The sequence below is a fragment of the Pempheris klunzingeri genome, chromosome 9, assembly GCF_042242105.1.
Source record: "Pempheris klunzingeri isolate RE-2024b chromosome 9, fPemKlu1.hap1, whole genome shotgun sequence".
Lineage (NCBI taxonomy): Eukaryota > Metazoa > Chordata > Actinopteri > Acropomatiformes > Pempheridae > Pempheris > Pempheris klunzingeri.
The window spans coordinates 23344090-23364612 of record NC_092020.1 but is presented as its reverse complement, the minus strand read 5'-3'; the positions used below and the strand labels follow the sequence as shown (position 1 = coordinate 23364612).

The 20523-nt window shown below is 40.2% G+C and overlaps 1 protein-coding gene across 1 annotated transcript in view; it reads right to left on the bottom strand.

Annotated features, from left to right (window-relative positions):
• The window catches only part of LOC139206724 (teneurin-3), a 120477-nt gene that overhangs the window by 52780 nt on the left and 47174 nt on the right, over positions 1-20523 (bottom strand). The window contains exons 4-6 of the mRNA XM_070836289.1: positions 12470-12708; positions 5253-5378; positions 3351-3565 (exon numbers count right to left, since the gene is read on the bottom strand). Of these exons, the coding sequence (XP_070692390.1) occupies positions 3351-3565; positions 5253-5378; positions 12470-12708 (580 nt within the window). The remainder of the gene's footprint in view (positions 1-3350; positions 3566-5252; positions 5379-12469; positions 12709-20523) is intronic.

Sequence of the window (20523 nt, the reverse complement as noted above, 5' to 3'; positions counted from 1 at the left end):
GGCAAATGCTCAAAAATACTCCAAAAATACATTGCTAACTGTGGCTGGAGTGCACTTAAAGAGGCTCTGGCAATGGGTTTATCATAATCTGTTAAATGAACACTGATAATGTAGTGTGTAGATGCTTAAAATTCAGAGCTATTCACTGCTAGTTTACCTGCACAAAATACAAATAAAAGGATAAACTAAATGAAAAGAATTTTCAAGGACATCTACATACAATCGTATTTATCATCTTCTAATTATAGTTATTACATCACTGGTACACTTACATCTACTGGCTGTGAAAGCTTTTACTAATGGGCTTTAATTGTTTGTTTTGTTTTAATTGCTTCATTGTATGTATTTAAGTACTCCCAAAAAAAATATAGGCTTCCGTCCAATATGTTGGGAATACAGCAAAACAGTCTCTATATTTTCCTTTTTCAAACAAACATTGATTTACTGGGTAAACAAGGAGTAACGACTCATCTCTGCCAAGTGAAACGGGTAAAGCAGTGCATCTGCTCTCACTGCACCTGCTCAACACCTGAACCTCATTTTGACTGTAGGGTACACAGCACTGCAGCAGAAAACAGTGTAACACATACCAGCAATCTCCAAACAGACTATAGGCTGCAGAGGAGCACAGCAGATGCAGACAGATCCCCTGGCTAATGCGGCTGTTAGCTACACAGATGTACCAGGCCTATAGTGAAGACTCGGGGTGGAAAAGGCTGTGGGCTGCTTTGCGGTGCGATGCATACAGATTGCAGATTGGCACTGTGGCTGGTTTTTAGAAGACATTCAATTTCAAACACAATGATGAGGCTGTTTGCAGAGAGCTTTGATGAACTATAAGCCATTGATTTTTGACTGATACATAGTTGAGATCGCTCATTTGTAATTCAGTAGCATATCAGATGTATTTAAAACAAAGTAGGAGTTTAAAGTTAGTGTTGCCTCAATGCGATGTTCCCTCACATCAAAAACTACTACAGGGTTCCCCTGTAATATGGGAAGAACTGCTCTAACCATGCGTCAAGTAATGCAATTCCAGAAATTCTGGAAATTTTGAAATCATCCTATAAATATGTAATAAGACTACCAGCAATAATTCAACATGTTCTACATTAATTAAGATCTTTTTTTATGGTAGCATTGCATCAAAAGACTAATCATAATTTTTACCCAAAACCCAACTATCCTTTTAACCTCTTTCAGCTCACTCTATTGGTTTCATGGCCCAGGAGGAAATCAAAACAACTCCTCACCGACCTCTTTTCCAGAAGCAGCAGAAAGCTATTTTTTCACCCAAAAACATGATAAATCCACTGTATACAACTGTACATACTGGGCATCAAAGTGAATAAAGTTAGCTGGTAACTTTAAGCTGAAAAAGAATCAGACTGTTATGTTTCCACCTAAGTTGTTTGAGACCAAACTAGAGCTAACAGAAAATTGGATTTACATTCATCAGGTGGCAAAAACTCATCTCCAAATGAATGGCCTAGTGGCCAGAAATGAATAAATGCAGCTTTAAATCAGTATGTGAACAACACCTGGCCTCATAGAAGCAAAGTTGGCTTCAAATAGTTCAAAGAAGGGGCACATGGAAATATATTAAAAGCAGATTTAGTGCTCAGCAATGTGACAAACATTGACCCGAGCAACCCTTCGGTTGACTTGCAAACAACAGGAAAGAGAGCATTAAGCAAAGGGCAGGTGAAGTCACCACTGTGATTTAAACCCTTTTCAGCGGAGCAGGGGGGCAAGAGAGGGATATTAACCTGGCGGAAGTTGACTTCTTTGTGTTGTTGGCTTGAGGGGGAAGTAATAAAATAGTTCATCCCACGAGCCCTAAACCTCCTGGCCAAGCGCATACATCTCGATTAGCTGCTGTGAAAGCCCCTCAACTCATCTCAATCCAACAATACCAGTGAATAACAGGCAAGAGACCAAGCGTGGAGAGCCCACCGGATGCCCCACGGACAGAGGAGGAACGCTCACAGCCTGTAAATTCTTCAGCTTTTAGATTGAGGGAACTAAGTCTGGCACTTGATAACAACGGAGTGCAAATTCTTAAGAAAAAAAAAAACCTACAAAAGTTGTTTCTTCTAACTTGTTTGGTTTGTATTCGCACAGACAGACACTCAATAGCAGATGGAGGAAGTCTATTTTGGAGAAAGGTGGAAACGGTGTTGCACTTAATGTTGTCTTGTCTTCCGAGCAGTGAATACGACGAACAGTCAATATCTCTCATTGGGGTCTTTCATGCTCAGTTAAGTAAATGCATTGATTTGTGCCCCTGGTCCCTGAACAGTATGTAATTTAGAGGTGACCACAATGGACACAGTGTCCAGCATTGACAGGCTTGAGTGTCTGAGCAACAATTGCCGAAGACATAAAAGTAGTGTCTTGTTAATTAGTACCATTTGGTCTTTGATTTTGTGGGCTTCTTTTTTTCACCTTGAAAGTGCAATCCAGCTCACCTGTTGTCACTTGCATCGGACTTTCTTCCATCAAAGAGTGGCCCTAACTGTCTACACTTGAGTGAAGCCCATCTTTACTAAGAGGGAATGTCAAGAAGGTGAAGCTAAGAGCTTTTGCAGTCAAGTGTGGTGGAAAATAACCATTGTCTGAGTGCTTCCATCACCATCACCAGACATTGGACATTCGGATGCCCAGAAATGTCATTCAAGTGACACATCAGACATTTTGGAAGCACTTCAATTTGCAAATGGCAGACGTTTAGTGCAAGTGAAAGACATGCATGCCCACACACAGGCAAATCGAAGCTGAGAGGAGAAAACTGTAACTAAACTAGTGGCCAATACCAATTTGCAAATGCATACGTGTCGAGGATTTAAAGAAGTGATCACATAAGGCCAGATAAAGAACCCCATTAAATAATATGTGTTTATATTGTTTAATGGAGTTGTTTTTTTTTCTATAATGTGCAATTCTGGTTCTGCTTTGAACCGAGCTCATTTAAAACAGTGAAATGGCCTCACATGGTTACATTTGATGTGAAATGAGTTGGAGTAAGAAAGATGCTGCTTCTAGTAAAAAAAGCTAAAAAAAAAAAAAAAAAAGAATGAATAAGTAAATAAATAAATAACAATAATAATGATAATAATAATTTCCTACAGTTCTTGTAATAAAGCCATTGAAATGTTTATGAGTGACATGCTAAAATGTCTAGCAATAGCTAAGTTTGCTTACTAACATTGGTCACAGTATAAATAAGGCTGTAGCTGTAAGATCCCTAAGTGTATTTAATTAATTAAGAAGAACTGGACTTTTCATTTGTAAGAGAAAGAAGATATTACATCTTAAACTGATTTATAAATATTTTTAAAACGCTTTACCTGAGTATGGGAAGGTGCAAGACCCTTTCGTCCATAGACTCCAATCAGTGCGTTCTTCTGAACTGAGATGTTGAACTTGAGGAAGCGTGGTTGCTCCATGGTTAGTTGAGAGCGCCAGAACACCCCTGGCGGGATGCTCTGACTCACCCTCTTTCCTATGTCGACCTGTCCAGTATCAATAGAGTTGTTCTCCTGATGAAGCACGTTCGTCCTTCCTAGAAGACAGAAAAATACCCCAACCTTATTATGTTGTTGTAACAGCACAGTTATGGTGATATATTAGAAATCAGCCATCGCAGAGCCCTTCATGCCATCAACTAAAACCTTCACAGTCACATCTAAAATACAATCTTTGTTTTTGTGCAAGTTGTTTGATATCTGGATATCAGTAAATGCTGCATTCTATCTATTGCTTTCCAATGTAATCTTATTCAAGCAGGGACTTGAATAAGATAGTCATATCTTTTCCAAATGAGCAATGACCAAGAAAGGCAGGATTAAAAGTTAGGGTTCTCTGTGGTTCATCATGCACTGCACGCTAAAAAGAAAGACTACATATAATTGGCTTTTTGTAAGACTCAAACAGGCAGCATCTCCCACCTTTTTCTCTGGTCCTGGTGACTCATAGAGTAGGGCTTCATCTCAGATAAGGCTTAAATGGAATCTGTCAGATATACTGAGTGCTACCTTGCCAGGGCAATAACAGCAAATCAAAACAATTTTACGAATGATGTCCTTAAATTGTGTCCTTACAGCGCCAAAGATGGAGAGATGGCCAGTTTTAATATGACTCATGCTCTCATGAAAAATTGAAACTGTAGTCTGCAAGGTGCCATTAGAAGAGCAGATTTCATTGTTAAGAAGAAAAATCTGTACAACGTTTAAGTCCCCTCCGACTAAAAGCTCTATCATAGAAGGACCGCAGCTGTGCTCTTTACAATTTACTGTGGCAGTGACTTTTAACTTGTTAGGTGAATGATGCAGAGTTGTCCTGCAACATAACAACACAACCTTTGCTCCTCCATCTCGTAAGAAGTGTCTCAGTGCGTGGACCAGCGTAGCTGTAGAGAACCTGTTTGTGCCAGACCTCCATTATTTGCATCCCTCAGTGTAGTGGGTGTAATGAGGCCATTGCCTGTCACTTCAGCTTCAGTCAAAGTGAAGTCTAGAAGCCAAGTTTACCTCCAGGGAGAATAATAGCCGGCTATTGATTGCCTTTAAACAGTCCAAAACCTGCCTCATGCTATCTTAATTAGCAGTACTTATGAGGATTTAAATCTAGCTGAGTTTAAACAATTGAGCTTTTGCCTGGCCTACTCAACTTAATTAATGCTTTCGTGGTCATGCATCCTAAATACCGGAGAGTGCTTAGAGATTAATTTGGTGGCTTTTGCTGTAAAGGTGAGCTGGGATCGCCTGTCTGTTTGATGTTGAATACACAATGGTCCAAGATTATGATTCGGCTGTACAAAGCTGTTTGGGAAAAGTCAATTAAAATTCAGAAGGTGAAAGATCTCAATAATCTCTAAAGGCTGACTCGGCATCGAGCCCCAAACATTTCAGGCTGCTATTCATAAGGGCAAATGGTTTGCTCTTGCAATTTGTCTTTCTTAATCATTATTTGAACCTTTACTTGATGTACTAAATGAGCATTTTGGTGCATTTAAAATCTTTTAACTTTTTTCTTTTTCTTTTTTTTTTGTAAAGTTAGCATTTAATTTCAAAATGCATTTATAGTTAGATGTTAGTAAGATGAGAGTTCAAAAAGCAATGCCATTAACCTTGACCAAGAATTTTAAATACAGGAAAGCCAACAAAAGAATAAGCAATATCAATCTTGTGCATTCATACTGTAAGTGTTAATAAGGAGTTTATTCAGATGTCACTCTTTTATTTCCTCACCGTCAGCAGCCAGAGCTGTCACTATGCTCGACTGAGTGGGCCCCGTCTTCCCGACTCCTCCGTTTTCAAAAGCGGGCTGGTTGTCCAACTCTTGGAGTTGCCAATTGAGGCCGAAAAGGTGCATTGCTGTGAAATACACAAAAAAGCTGCGTGGGCTTGTAGAAATGGATAAACAAATAAGCAAATAGGCACACAGAAACAATCAAGCCACTTAAGCACAAAGGACCAGTGGGAGAGTACAATGGATGGATCCAATGCAGGTGTAAAAAAACAACAGTTTAACTTCCAACATTTCAGTTTGCATTTCGTTTTTGAGGTTATACTGCCATGGGTGGCTTTTGTGTAAACACAGCAGCGACAGAGGCCAGACAAAGTCATTTCAATCAATACTTAGAAACCCTGTTGCTCTAGCATGTTTCCTTGGGGAGCGCTGTTCATTAACGTGCCAGAATGCCTGCACACACACACACACACACACACACACACACACACACTAGCTACTCTATCAAAAGAGAGCAGAATCTCTATTCTGACACAAAGTTTTCTCTTCAGACAAGCACACGAGACATATCGGATAAATCTCAAACTCTCCAGTTCTAATACAAAGCAGGAAGGACACAGAGAATCAGCTACATGTGTGTGTGTGAATGAGACGGAGAGTGAGAGACTTTTAAGAAAGTGTAAGGCAGTTTATTGAGACAGACAGTCGCAGCAGGAGGAGGAAGTGAGAGGGGAAGATGCTGCAACACTCCTGTAGTTCTCTTACATAACTAAACTGTGTCTGGCTTTCATTCAGCCAACCTGCTTTATTGTCACAGTATTGGATGCAATCAAACTGTGTTCTTGTTGTTTTGGAAAACTGAGGTGCCTCTGTGAGCACAGCGAGAGGGCCAATCTCCTTCAAAGTCACCAGCCAGGGAACATGCTGAGGAAGCATCTTGATTTCCGACCATTTGATCTGTGAGAGGAACTTTTCTCCAACACTCGTCGCTCGCAGCGAAGATGGATATTGACTGCAGCAAATAACTTGAGAGGTGAATGTGGGCCAGAGAGAATATCAAATGTGAAGGAGACCAAAAGAAAGATGAAAAACTAATGTGGACAATATCAATCAGTGCTTTGTTAAGACACAGGGCATGGGTTTTATTTAAAGCCTGCTGATGAATATACTTAGCATCGGTTTAGAAGGAACACACGCAGCACTGTCCTTGGTAGATCTAATTAACAGGTGCTTCATAGCCTTGAATTCCAATTAAATAAAGTAGATTTAACATTGAGTTATAAGGTTTGGCTCCCCAGTGCATTCAGCCAACATCACCATCAGTGTCAAAATCCATTTCACTTGCCAGTTAAACAAACATCACCAGCAACAGAAATTAATGCTGACTGATCCATCAATATTTTTGACAGGCCTGAATTTTCTAAACTCACTGAATGGAATAATCTGACAGTACCTCCCAATGTGGCAAGATCTGTGCACTTGCGTTTCACATATTTACTACATCAATGAGATTTCCAGTCGGTATTGATACTGTGGTTTCAAAATGTTCGGAATCTCTCTCAGATTCAGATCAATGTAAGTACTACTGTACAAATTAATTGGCAACACAGACAAAATCTCCCACTTAATAAGAATAAGACAAATTCTCTAAAAATATTCTTCTATAATTTTTCCCAAATGCACAGCACATTCTCCTTGGCCATATTAAACTGTAAAACTCCTACATTTAAATATAAACTTTTCTTCAAATAATCATGTAAATATTTTCATTTCTTAGACTAGACAGAAACCTTTAAAAAAAACACTGTCTGCTGAGCTGGTTTCCAAACTGCAGGGATCAACTGAGGACATGCAGCATTAACCCAAAGTCTCTTCCAGAAAAAAAATAACACCCACTCTTGTAGAATGATTGACAGCATGAAATTCAATGAAGTTAAAGAATAAACAGCAGCACAACGTTTTTCTTAACAAAACCTGTATTTTGTTAAATGAACCCTCTAATGTTGAGAGAAAAATCTCTCAAAGCTGACAGAAGACAGGTCACCAAGCTTGATCAAAGAAGACAGAGTGATGGACAGTGTTCTCAAGCACGGGGAGTTTTTGCTGAAGATGCAAAACGCTTTTAAAGCATTTATATTTATGCACGTGTCCTTTAACAGAACAAAGAGTCTATAGACAACAAGATATTTCACTCGGAATGACTTGTACATTTCACATTTTATTTTATGATACATAGTAGGCCTATAAATATTCCATAATGTAAATATTCCATAGTGTAAATATTTATTTATCATCACAACACATATTCATATTGCTATTGCTTTATTTTCCAATGTTGCTTTTACTCACTCTCTCTTGTCTATTGTTGCTGCTGTAACATGTAAATTTCCCCCTATGGGGGATCAATAAAAGAAGTCTAAGTCTAAGTCTAAGTCTAAATGTCAGCCTCATGGTGGCACTACAGTTAATCGGAGTCTAAACACACCTCAACTGGCTTGTTTCCTGATTGTACACTGTAGTTTCTATGTTCACTCTCCACCGCTAAACATTGTGCTCTCCCATCTCCAAGTATCACCCAACTTGCTACCCGAAAGAAAACGATGCATGGCGGTAGGCTCTTGTGTATCAGACATGCCACAGAACCACCAAGAGCCTTCCCCTCTTCAGTGTTCTTAGTGCACCAGGCCCTGAATCCCCACTTACCTCATCAACAAATTGCTTTGAGGTGAATAGCCCTCAATTTATGAATTTGCATAAGTTATTCCTGCAGCCCAGGCCAGTTCAATTAATATTTATGGCCATGAGCAATTCTCTTTCTGAGCAAGAGGCTAGAAAAGCTAGCCTCTAATCTCTGAAGTCAAAATTTGCCCCGTAGAACGCCCCCAATGACAATGAATAGGAGGTTGAATTTCTAAGTATACAACATGTTTGTTTGAGCTCTGACATCCACATGGTATTTAGTGTACAGATGCACCAACACTTCTGCACTGGAAAAATGTAACATGAGCCCCAGAAAATCCTCCCGGCTGCTCTCACAGCACATTTCCCATCTTGTTCACATGAGTCTTTGTGGTGGTGTTATGTAGAAAACACAGTGCTAATTATGCTACAGGTGAAAGATGCATATCTGCTGTATTGGGAAAATAAATATTACTATTCAGTTAAGCAACCTAGGTCATTAAAAAAACATAAATTAGTATAAAACGTCTTGAGCGTTTCCTGTTAAAATATGCAAAGGATGCCATTCTGATGGCGACTGTCACCAAGCATAATTAGTCCATTTACTAGAGAGAGAGGTGGCCCATCTGGAGTCACAGTGTGCCAACAACAACTTGGAGCTCAACAGCCTCAAAAATTATTGAGATAAACATTGTTTTATGCAGGAACCTGCCTGCACATCTCCCCAGAAACATCCCATGGGGACTCCTCAATATAAGCTGCACAGCTCACAGCATGTCTAAGATGTTCCTGTTTTCTGGGATAGTGTCTCCAACAACCCCAAATGGAATGACAGCATCTCTAACACAGGATCGACCAACATATGGTTTGTTTGTTGGATCCTGTGGCAATTGAAGCAAGCTCACTGTCGCCTCCTGTTAGTCTTTCGGGGATTTCCAGATTTTTTTTTTGTACTAGTATTAGATTAGTATCAGATGCAATCTTTTTTTCCTCAACACAGAATGAATGGAGCCTCCTGTATCACCCACTCTCCTCTGGTAATGTAATTGGTAAGGCCTTGTTCAAACCAAATGTGCCCACCACGTCAACAATAGCATGAGAGCCATCACTTCAATAAACCGGCCTTCACTGAAAAACACACGATTAACCTCAGATTGATCTTCTCCTTTTCTGATGTATTTTCATGGTACGAGGTTACATGGAATTAATTTCTTCCTAAATTGGATATCTTTAAGATTTAAGTAAATGTGCTTCATTTAAAGGCACTTTTATTTAGACAATAGAGGACAAAAGAAGTATATTGTCTTGCACTGTTGTGCTCGTGCTTGTGCTTGTGCAGTTCAATTCAAAGTTCATTTCCAAAAATCCACATGCAGTTTCTGCATCCAATCAGGGCATCAAAGCTGGACTCAGTCTTGATTGGCCTCCCACTATCTGAACAATTGCTGAAATCCTTCCAATCACGCTAGTTAGCAGAACTGGAACTGAAAAAGCTCACCTCAGCAGGTTTGCTTTATTTGAATTACAGCAGCTGCTGCTGTCGGTCAGCCAGGGTCCAGTTTAATGACTGGTCTGCATGTTATTCTTCAAATTCTTTCAATAAAACACATTTCATCTGAACTATCTGCTTCTGGAAAATCATGAGCAATATGTATCTTAACGTGAGCTACAGAATGAAACAATAATTGAGTAATATGGCACAGTAAACACAGTCCCATTTTAACGTGTAACAGATGCAGGTGTGTCTGTATTTGTCTTTGAGTTTATCTTTGCACTAATGGGACTGTGCGAGCTGACAGAAGAAAAGTATTAAAGTATGAGTGCACATTGTAGCTATTTGAGTCATTGCACCTGGCAGGTGAATTGGCGGCAGATGAAACAGAAAGGAAGTGGTGGAAACACTCTCAGACACCTGAGGCAAGAAGTGGCAGAGGGCTGCATCTGTTTAACTCACACACAAACAAACAGGTACCAGTACCAGGCTCACACTCTGGAATCAGGCCAAAAATACAATTCACAAACATCCGACAGGTCTACAATTAAACAAGTTGGTGATTGTTGGGATGAAAATGTTGTAAATGAATCCAATCTGCTAGAACTGTTAGTGACAACAGCTGAACAAATGACCGTTTCTGCCCATTTTCCCTGTGTAAATGGAGCAGATCTGTCATGAGCACAAGTACAAATAAAAGCAGCAACTGATTCTTACACACAGAGGAGCCGCGAAGTTATAAAAAATATGTATACATCCATACTAATTTTATGAAACGAGATCATGAACGACAACAAGCGACAGAAATAGTTAAGTCAATAAAGGGATTGTGAATATTGATATTGATATAACGTATTTATGACCTCTCCTCCAAGAGAGTACTCCCCTCTCTATTCACCAATAAAACACTGGTTATAGGATCTTCCCAACAACCCCATATTTCTCCTTATACAACTGTGTCACATTTCCCCTGCCTCCAAGCTGGATGAATACTTATATATCCGCTCAGGGAGAAAGGCACAGTGTAAAGATTAAGGGCTTGGATGACAAGGGAGGGCACGAGGACGGATGAATCTCTAACAGCTTTATTGCTGTGGTCAAGATTCTAAAGGTTAGCAAGAAGTCAGCTGACACATGCTGTAAAAAAAAAACCTTCGAAAGCCTTCTCATAGGAAATAATGACCAAAAGAGTGGGAGGATGTGCACCAGTTTATCTTCCTGACCGAGATAAAAGCATTTCCTGTTTGGCAGAATGAGCAAGTTTTGGTTTAGTACAAAGGCTTTGTGGACCAAGGTCTTCTTTAAAGATCAAGTGTTTAGGCCTGCATTCTTTGTTATAAGGTTCGGTTCCTCAACTTGTGTTTCATTTTGACATTACCATCTGTGCTGGCCATTTGAACCTCCCTGCCTGTGTTTTAGCAGAAACCCCCAGAGGACATAAATTGGCGTTCATTCTGTGAACTGGGGATCTGACGTATGGGGGTGATGCACAATCTCCTGTCAAAGGGAAACAGGCAGGAATGTCTTATTGGAAAATGTACACGGGGCGTGTCTGTATATCTGACGGAGAGCTTCGCCAGACAGATGCCACTGAATCATATCAGGACATCTGCAATTTCTGCAAAAAGGAAAACACAGTGAAATAGACATAGTCCTGTTGGAGGCATACTGGCTTCACTCATTCTAGGCAGCTTGTCTATCACTGGTTCCATTTGACCACTGACCTGTCTAGAGATTGTGTAATGCCAGCGCAGGTAATGGAGTCATGTTTTCTTCCCTACAACTGAAAGAAAAATGTTGCTTCTGGCACAAAAACTACAGTTTTCATGTAGACGGGTGACAGCTTGTGCTGCACCTCCACATCAGACAATAAATATTCAATGTATTCAAGTATTAAATGGGAAATATTTATGCCAAAGTGTGGGCGTATAGTTAATTTTGTTTGGCTGGATGGCTGATTTGTTTCAAATGCACAGTATTAAGGTGTAAACATTGCATACTATTGGCTTCTAACGGTGTTAACTTAGATCAGCTCCACACAAAGAATGATGTCATCCCGTCGAAAAAAGGCTCAGATATTCAGGCTGATTTTTTCCTAAATTGCCCCCTCCAGAGAATCAAGGGAAAAGCTATAGTCTACGCCATCAGTCGGTACAGAAGCTCAGCCCAAAAACATATGGTAATGTGAGCAGTTTACAAGTAAGATTTTCACCTTCTAAACTGCTTACAGACACTATCAAGGACTGCTACCTTCTAAGTGCACCGACTTGGGGAGGAAAAGAAAGGACTTTAATTGCTGCCATGAAGGACAGATCAAAGGCTATTAGGAGTGCGGCCCTGAACTGATAAGGCTAACTTGTTGTCAGCCATACAGATTAAAAGTGGGGTAAGGTGTGTGTAAAAGCGAGACAGTGAGACTGTGCCTATGACTGGGACAGAAAGAGACACATGAGCAGTCAAAGCCTTTTTGGGTTGGTACAAATCAAGCTTCAACTCCTTGATAGAAAGTCGATCTCATCAACTCACAAGTCTTCATGAACAGATTTCAAGTCAAGATTAAAGACATTTAAAGACATTCGGGTCTGACTGATGACCATTGAAATGGCAGAGTTTTTGACATTTTCCTTTCAAAGCTGTTTTAATTGTATTTTTTCCATTGTTGGGACCAAGTCCCTTCAATTCTTACGTCTAATAATGAAATATGAGAGGACTGACTGTTGCAGTCTTGTTATCGTGAAAGGGTTTCAGTCTCAAATCAAAACTTAAGCCATCCAAATTTTTGTGATTTACTTCAAGTCTGACTATAGAAATGTGTGTGTGTGTGTGTGTGTGTGTGTGTGTGCGTGTGTCTCTCTCTCTCATTAATATGATAATCTTACTAATGTCCCACAATCTGCCATGCACTGTTTTTCCTAATGTTGTAAGTTGGCTGAGTTTGTGTTATGAGAACAGATAATCTGTGAAAATTCTCCTTATGTATGTGGTGCAACTCGATTTCAAAATCAGCGGAACTTCATAACTTATACAGTCTGATCTCAGCCTTACCTATGCAGTAGCAGAGAATGATGGACAGAACCACAGCTATCCCCACAGCGATCAGGGCGGTGCACTTCCAGGAGCAATGTTTAGGTGACTTCTTGAACTTAAAAGCCCCTCTGGACAGGCTGTTTCTGGGCAAAGGGCGCGCCGGTGTGGAGTAAACCGTCCCTGTCGCCATGGTGTAACCAGGGGCCGCTGCGCCAAAGAAAGGTGTCGTTCCTGTGCCCGTTTTAAAAAGAAAGTGCCTGGAGAGGGGGAAAAAATAATTAGGAGAAAGGGGTATTGTACAAATAACTGTAAAATGAGCTTTAGTTTGAAACACCATCCCAAAATCTCTGCATTTGCTTACTGTATGTGCTCATCTTTGTCCAAATTGAAAAAAAAAAAAAAAGGTACAGCATACCCTACAATGCCAGTTATTCCCATGTGTATCACACTGTAAGAGGAACTGGGTTATATTCTAATATTCAGTATAATCCTGACATTGGAAGAGGTGAACAAAAAGTACCTCATAAAAACAATCATCTCCCACTTGCCCTTTTACAACTGGGCCTTTGCTAATAGCCCATTATACCTGGGGTAATTAAGAGGGTTTAATCAAATGCACTACGGAGTGATCGTCCTATTAACTTTTAAACCCCACGTGAAAAGCTCTTAAGTAAATGAATTAAGCCTTGTTGCCACTCTTGCCACTACTTAGAGATTAATACCCAAATGCCTCCAGGCTTATGGGGACACTGGGGAAATTGCACAGATTGACCATGCATTGCAAATACTCTTCAAATCCAGAAATGTACACTTTGTCAGTTTTTAGTAAAGAAATAAAATACATTTAAAGCAAATTGTGGGGCAACATTGAAGATTCTGTAGATCAAAAGATAACTCTTAATTAAAATGTTAAATTCCACAGCAGGATCACTTGAGGAGTTAAGAAAATAATTGATAATAAAACATGACTTGTGCCAATTAATAACACTAATAAAGATAGACAATTTGACCAAATACACCCTTTATCATTCAGATGAGGGATGCTCTGCATGCTCTCCTTGACATCCACCGTTGCACACAAAGCAATACAGAAATATCTTTTCAACTGCAAGTTGGGGGTTATGTGGCTTGCTCAAGAGCACCTGAACATTAGGTAAATTGAGTGGGTAAGGGCTAGAAATTCATTTTCCTCATCCAGGTTCTTTCTCGTGGGATCTGCTTTTGCCAAGTTAAAAGTTAAAAGCACTTTCCAAACTGTATAAAACGCGAGGAAACAACCAATAAAAACAGACTTTTACAAAGTAATCTAGCCATAAAATGCAGACAGCCAATGCAGCAGGAAGCAAATATCTGAGTAAAAGTAAAAATAATGAATAAAAATTGAAGGGGCAGCAAAAGCACAGTCCTCTTATTTTGCTCTTGCTTCCTCTACTTTCTGCTAAAAGTCTTACACAATGTTTTACAGTGTTTCTTCTGTTCAATAGATCCCAGGAGGATGGGTTGCCATGGTAACTGCCAATTTAAATACACCAATAATCTAATAAAACAGTGTTTGCTCATCAATTATTTGTGCAGCATCTGTGAAGTCTTCATGTAAGTTTTGTAAAGGCTTGTTTAATCCTGACTGTGAATCTGCTCTAAAAGAGCTTGAAAACAGCTAATTGGGTGAATAATCTGAAGCTGAGCAGTTAAAGACCGAAACTTCACGTGTTGACATTTATTAATCACAGTTTCCCATTTCCTCATTTGATAGTTTGAGGTGCATTTACGCCTCCCTCTTTCTGTTTCATTAATAAAATATTATTTTAGTTGGACTAAATGTTTTTGAGAGCTTTCATTTTACAAAAGACACATTATGAACCGACACCATAATGTGTTGCTCATATTTCAGCCCTGCCTCTGGTATTTCAGCTACTTCCGATCTCCTGTGGGGATATCTTGGGGCTAAAACCTCCTCTGATCAATTCTTGACTAAAAGAACAAATGTCAGATTTGGATCGTCTGGCTCCTCGACGCCCTGATTGACACGTGCAGTCGTGGACAGACAGGGATTCCTTTTAAAAGGTTACCGTGTGCCACTGCTGGAATGACAATGCTCCGGTCGTCTGCAACCTGGGGAAGTTCAGATTCTTCAATCTGGAACAATCTGTACTGTAGCTGCAGCAGACTCTGTAATATGCAGTTGGGTATGAATTGAGGTCAAAACTTGCACAACGTCGGAGGCGGCAGACGTGTAGTCAGACACACAGGCAAATAGACTCCTCTATCTGGGGAGTTAAGTGTAAGTGGATGCAATCTGATGAGATGACGTGGACGTGTGAGTACACGTACGTGTGCCTGCATGTGTGTTTGTGGGGAGGGGTACGTACTCTGTTTAAGGGAGGTGACCACCTATTGCAAGTAATGATGGGGAGATTATTTTTCCTGTAAATAAAAGTCTCAAAAGGTACCTGGACTTTTATTTATGCAAAGATATGAGTACATAATGTTCTCAGGGCCACCAAGTGAAAGACGGCTAAAGTAAATACACTACAAGTACATATGTTACTGTCAGACTGTTGGAGAGGGGATGACTTACTAAACATCATACTAATAATGAAAACCTGTGTAAGTAAATCATAAGAATGTTTATTAGCACAACAATCTAAATGCACATATAATTACCAGAAGACATATGGCACACTGTGGGTGGTTTAAAACTAGAAACTAAGCTATATTTCTATCATTTACATCCCTTTTGCTTTGGATGAGAGCGTAACATGGAACTCAGTCATCACAAATTAAATCTGTGTGTACCAGCATCACTGTGCTGGACGTTTATTTGCACTCTGCTTTTAATGTAGTTCTGTTGCTGATGTTTTTCATGTCTGTCTTTTTTCTTTTTTTTTTTCCTAAAGAGCAGACTGAAGGGGTCTAAAGATGAAATGCTGTTGGACATGATTAACAAACAGCGGACCAGTGTAAGTGTCTGCAGCTATACACACTGGATGACCGGCTGTAATTGATTACAGCCAGTGTGATGCAACAAGGCACATTACTATGCTAATCCAGCCAGCCCTAGTGATAGCAGTGTGGTGTGCCCGGTGAGAGAGGCAGAGAAGGAAAAGAGACAATCAAGAGTGAGACTGAGAGGGACGGAGAGCAAATGAATGGCTGCGTGTCGGTGTGATCGCAGTGTGTTTGTGCGCACGCCTGTCTGTCCCATTGAGAAGCCTGTAACACAAAAGCGGCAGCCAGCCTGGTCTCCTCTGCTCTCACAACATTGCTTGTCATCAGGATGACATTTGAAAACATCCTCAAAAGAGGACAAAAGACTAAACAGTGAGTGGGTGGATTTGTCTACGGCTAAGCTCCAGCTGGAGGGGTGAGAAAGCACACTAGAAACAATGCGAACAGAAGCCCTCAGAATATGTAATCTGCCTATTAGCCGCTGCTCTGTGTTAGCATTAGCATTTCAAGGTGAGCGCTGGAATAATCAGGCCGTTTTTAATCCATTGCCGAAGAAAGGCTACAGATGTGGCGGGCATCGCAGTGGCTCATTTTCACACTCGCTGTCGTCGCCGTCGCTCTCTCCCAGATCACCACCTGCCCTCTCTTCAGGGGGCCTGCTAGCAGGTGCTATTCTGGTAAAGCTACCTCCACACGTGGTATTTCAGCGCCGGCGAGTGTTTTTTTGTGCCATCCTACCCACGGAGATCAGCGTGGTGCCATTTTGAATCGCTCCCTCAGAGGGCTCAGATTGTTTGCACAGGGAATTGACTATATTTAACAAGTTTGATTTGGTTTGGCTTAAGAGGAGCTCAGCTCTTATGCACATACATTTAAGATGGTCCTTAGAGTCTTACACTAGGCAAGGCACATTTACTCTGTAGCTTAATTATGAGAGGCAATTGTGGGAAAGACATGTTGCACAACAAGCAAAACGCTACTGTACTTTAGCTACTGCAGGTTAAATTTGGAAAGTGCATTGACTTTTCATATGAATAACTATTTAGACTCCTCTTCACTATCCATCCTGTGTTCATGAATTTTAGATTTGCTGGGAAAAATCATCTGGAACACACGCACTTTAAGTTGCCAGCAGCAGCAGCAGTTTATACAGTAGCCTAAAATAAGATGAAAATATTGTAGAACTCTGGAATAACCGCAGAAATGTGTGCTTGGCACTAAAGATGTTGGCAAAATAAATGAAAGGGAAAACACACGAGAAAAAGAAAAAAATATGTCTTGAGGATTACCACTTTGTCTACACAACCATCCACTTTGGCAGGTAACCAGCCATCACTGCACGCTCCTTTCTATTCCAAAAGGCTAGTTGGCTGGTATCTTATACATGACTAATCAGTCCTGGTGCTATCCTGACACTGTGGCTGCTGTACAAAAAAAAAAAAAGTTCAATTTTCCTCCTCTGATGTGAAGCATGACTGTCTGACTCATGATTTACATGTGCATCCCACACAAACAACTACACACGCCCAGCGCACGCACACACGCTGCTATTCTTTTACGCCCCCCAGAACATTTCCAACACGTTTTCCATCAGGAAAATGTACTGTCTGTGGGACACTGTACCACATGATGATTTTAGAGCCGGGACATAATTTCATTTCACAAAAGGACTCCCTTGACACATGAATCCAATGAGGATTGACAGTACATTTATAACTGCAACGTGTGGCTGGGCAGGCCTTCAAAAGACACATTCTGAAATGTCATACCGACTGTTCTAGCTGAATTTCATTGAATCTAAGTGAAAAAAATGCTGAAGTGGGCTCCAAAGGACATGCATATGTAAGAGCGCACGCCTACAGTACCTGTATCTTATCCAGTGAAGCACTTATAGGACGTATAGCTCATGCCATCAAGGTGTCAAAATACAAATTCCACGCATGCTGGTAAAGTCTATTTCAACCTAAGGATTAAGCACTGCTCATGAATAATTACTGTATATGTGCGTCAGTCTCTTAAGGGACGTGGCAACTCATTTTATAATGAAATTCAATGGAATATTTCTAATTGAAAATATCACAAAACTCTGATTCATTGAAGCCAAGTGGTTGGTAAAGGAAGCCTGAAGAGTTTATTAATAGCACTCCAAGCACTTTAAAGATCTGAATGTCTCCTCGGTACTTGAGGATAACAACGAACAGCAAGCAGTATCATCTCTCTGTTGCCAACGTATTGAGGCATTTAAATTGAGTGGTGTTGGTTGGCATAAAGCAGAACAAAAACTGAAATGGAATAATGTCATAGAAATATCTGATGTGTAAAACCTGCAGAGGTTAGTGTCGACAATGGAACCCCTGACCCTTTGTTTTTATTTCTGATCCACTGTTTGTAATGGGATCAAAACTTCTCCTGATCCTGCGTCCTTCATTGTGCTACTCAGGTTTCAGGGTCTCAATTCATAAGAGACAGCCTATAAATGGTCCTTAGAGTTGCTGTGCTTTGTGTAAATTTCCAGTGTTACTAACAAGCAAGGACTCTTTTGTATGGACTTTTTTATTTTTGTCACAATGTTGAAGTTGACCCCGACAGAACATACCGTAGCTGCGGTGATAGTGATTGAGATTTAACTTTTACTTTTTCTGAGCTGTAAAAGAGGGCTTTGTTTGTCTGATGTGTATTCTCGGTCTCGAGCAAATGAGCTGTTGAAATTGAACATGGCTCTGACAGTATGATCACAGTGAGATCAGTGACTTCATTCACTCACCGTACAATAATGAGCAGTAGTTACAGTAGTAGTTTCTGAGTGCAGCACTTCTCTCATTTAAAAGAACACTGAAGCCTATTCACAGCGAAGGCTAGTTGGTATCGAGTCAAATGAACACACTCGTACTTTGAAGACGAACACTTTTATGTGAGGTCATACACACACACACACACACAATTTATTACTACTAATTGCTGTAAAAGTAGCTAATGCTGTCAAATGAGTGCTTTATTTTCAAGGAGGTCATGCCACAGGGAATGTATTGAACAAGATCATAACATTGTGATTTATATTCAACTCTTTTTTAATCAACCTGCCTTGTTCAGAATAATTTACTGTCTGTGTGTGACCACATCTATTGTGCTGCATAAGAAAAAAAAAATCCATGTCATTCACATCCCCGCGGTCCCCGAGGCCACCTACATATGTGCTGTGCCAGGACTATGCTGGCCCGAAACCCCCTGAAGACAGCCTAATAAATACTTTCTGGAGCTTCTGTTTACATTTCCCAACCTGGTGGTTTTCTTGACATCTGCAATTATGTGGTGAACCGGGTCTTCCCTTTTTGCCCTGTTGGTTCGCAGCAGCCCTCTGTTCCCACCCACTGACAAGCACTTGATTTAGAGTCCACTGTGGTGATAGTGATTTATGCCTCGTCTGATGATAGGTGTGCACATATTGTTTTGTCGATACGGCTAAGACAGCTCAAGGTCATTGCGCGGTTAGTATTCAATCACTGCATCTTCCCCTGAAAGTGAAACTGTCACCACATATCCCAATTGATTCAGTCAGATCATAAGAGGTTGTTACTCCATGCTGCCACAGTCGAAATTCAAAGTTTACATTCATCTAAGCCTCGGAAAGGGTACACTGTGCCAGAGAAATATCAGGCTAGAATGCAATCATCTACTCTAGGCCATTTCTGAGTCAGGGCGCAATGTACCACACTTCATTAGCCAAGATATTTTGAGCTCACTGATTAAGAGAGATATAACTGATGTTTCAGGAGGAATACTTGGCAGAGGCTGTTATGACAAAGTAGTATCTTGCACAGCATATTTGATATAACACGCAATCCGCTTACCAAGTTCCTTGTAAAGTTATAGCCTCTCTGATTTGAACTGGCAAGCTCTCCGATACTCACATAGTTCATTCTAATCATGCACTCTGTTTCTAAATGTAGATCTCCTCAATTCAGTAATCAGTCCTAAACTGTGGCTGAATACAAAAAAACAAAAAAATGAAAAATGAAAACTACTTGACAACATTTTTCTCTGGAGAAACAATAGTCATATTTATCAAACTCAACTGGAATCATATTATGCCATGCACAAATTGTGCCATTACAATTTATCCAGAGGGGGTGCAGAACATTTTTTTTTAATTTTTCATTAAATAATTTCATTGAGTAAATTATATTATCCACTCGTGTTTGAAGGAGTAGCACTAAAAACACTAATAAAAAGTTAGGAATTATATATTTTTCTCTCTCTGCCATTTAGTCAAAGCCAATTCTGAGTGTGTTCCACAGTAACATTCATCGCCAGCTGTCTTGGTGGGGAGGATGTACAATCCCGGCTAATACGCCCCGAGTTCCCGGCAATTCTTTTCAGCAGACGGCAAGAAATGTCACCGCTGGAGTTGAACGTGTGCGGAGATTCACACCATCTAATACTTCATCCTTCCTAGAAGGGTAATCCGTATTGTGCGCTCTCCTAAAACCTTTGCAGGTCACACAAATGATGAAAGGTGAGGTGGAGCCACAAAAGCGGCATCATTAATATAAGACAGGTAATTCATCTTCGTCAACAAAAAACAGACTACTGGTTCAGTCATGACTGAGTGAGTCACTGTTAACCTGAGTTAACTGAGTTTTATGAATTTGGGTCCATATGTGATATCTTAAAATACACATCAAACAGGCCAGTGGATCAAGCAGACAGACCAAAGTGAGGCAAAGGCTTTTGTAGGGGGAGTTTCTCCTCATCTGAATCGAGGGTCTAAGGATAGAGAGTGCTGTACTCTCTAAGATTATAAAGAACCCCAAGGCATATTGGGCTATATCAGGGTTATTCAACTAAAATTCAAAAAGGTCCAGTCCGAGAAAATGTATTAAAGCAAAGGTCGGGAAAATCATAATTTCTAACTTGAGTTAGTGTGATACATGTTGATGTAGCCTAGTAGTTGTATCAACGTCTGCAGGTAATCAATAACTGACTGTCAAATCAAATAAATTCAGTATGATTCAAAAACATTTTGACAATATTTATTGTCACTTAACATTTAAGTAAATACTATACTAATAATACTGTAGATAGGTATAGCGTTCGTCTCATTAAGTAAATGTAAGTGCATTTAG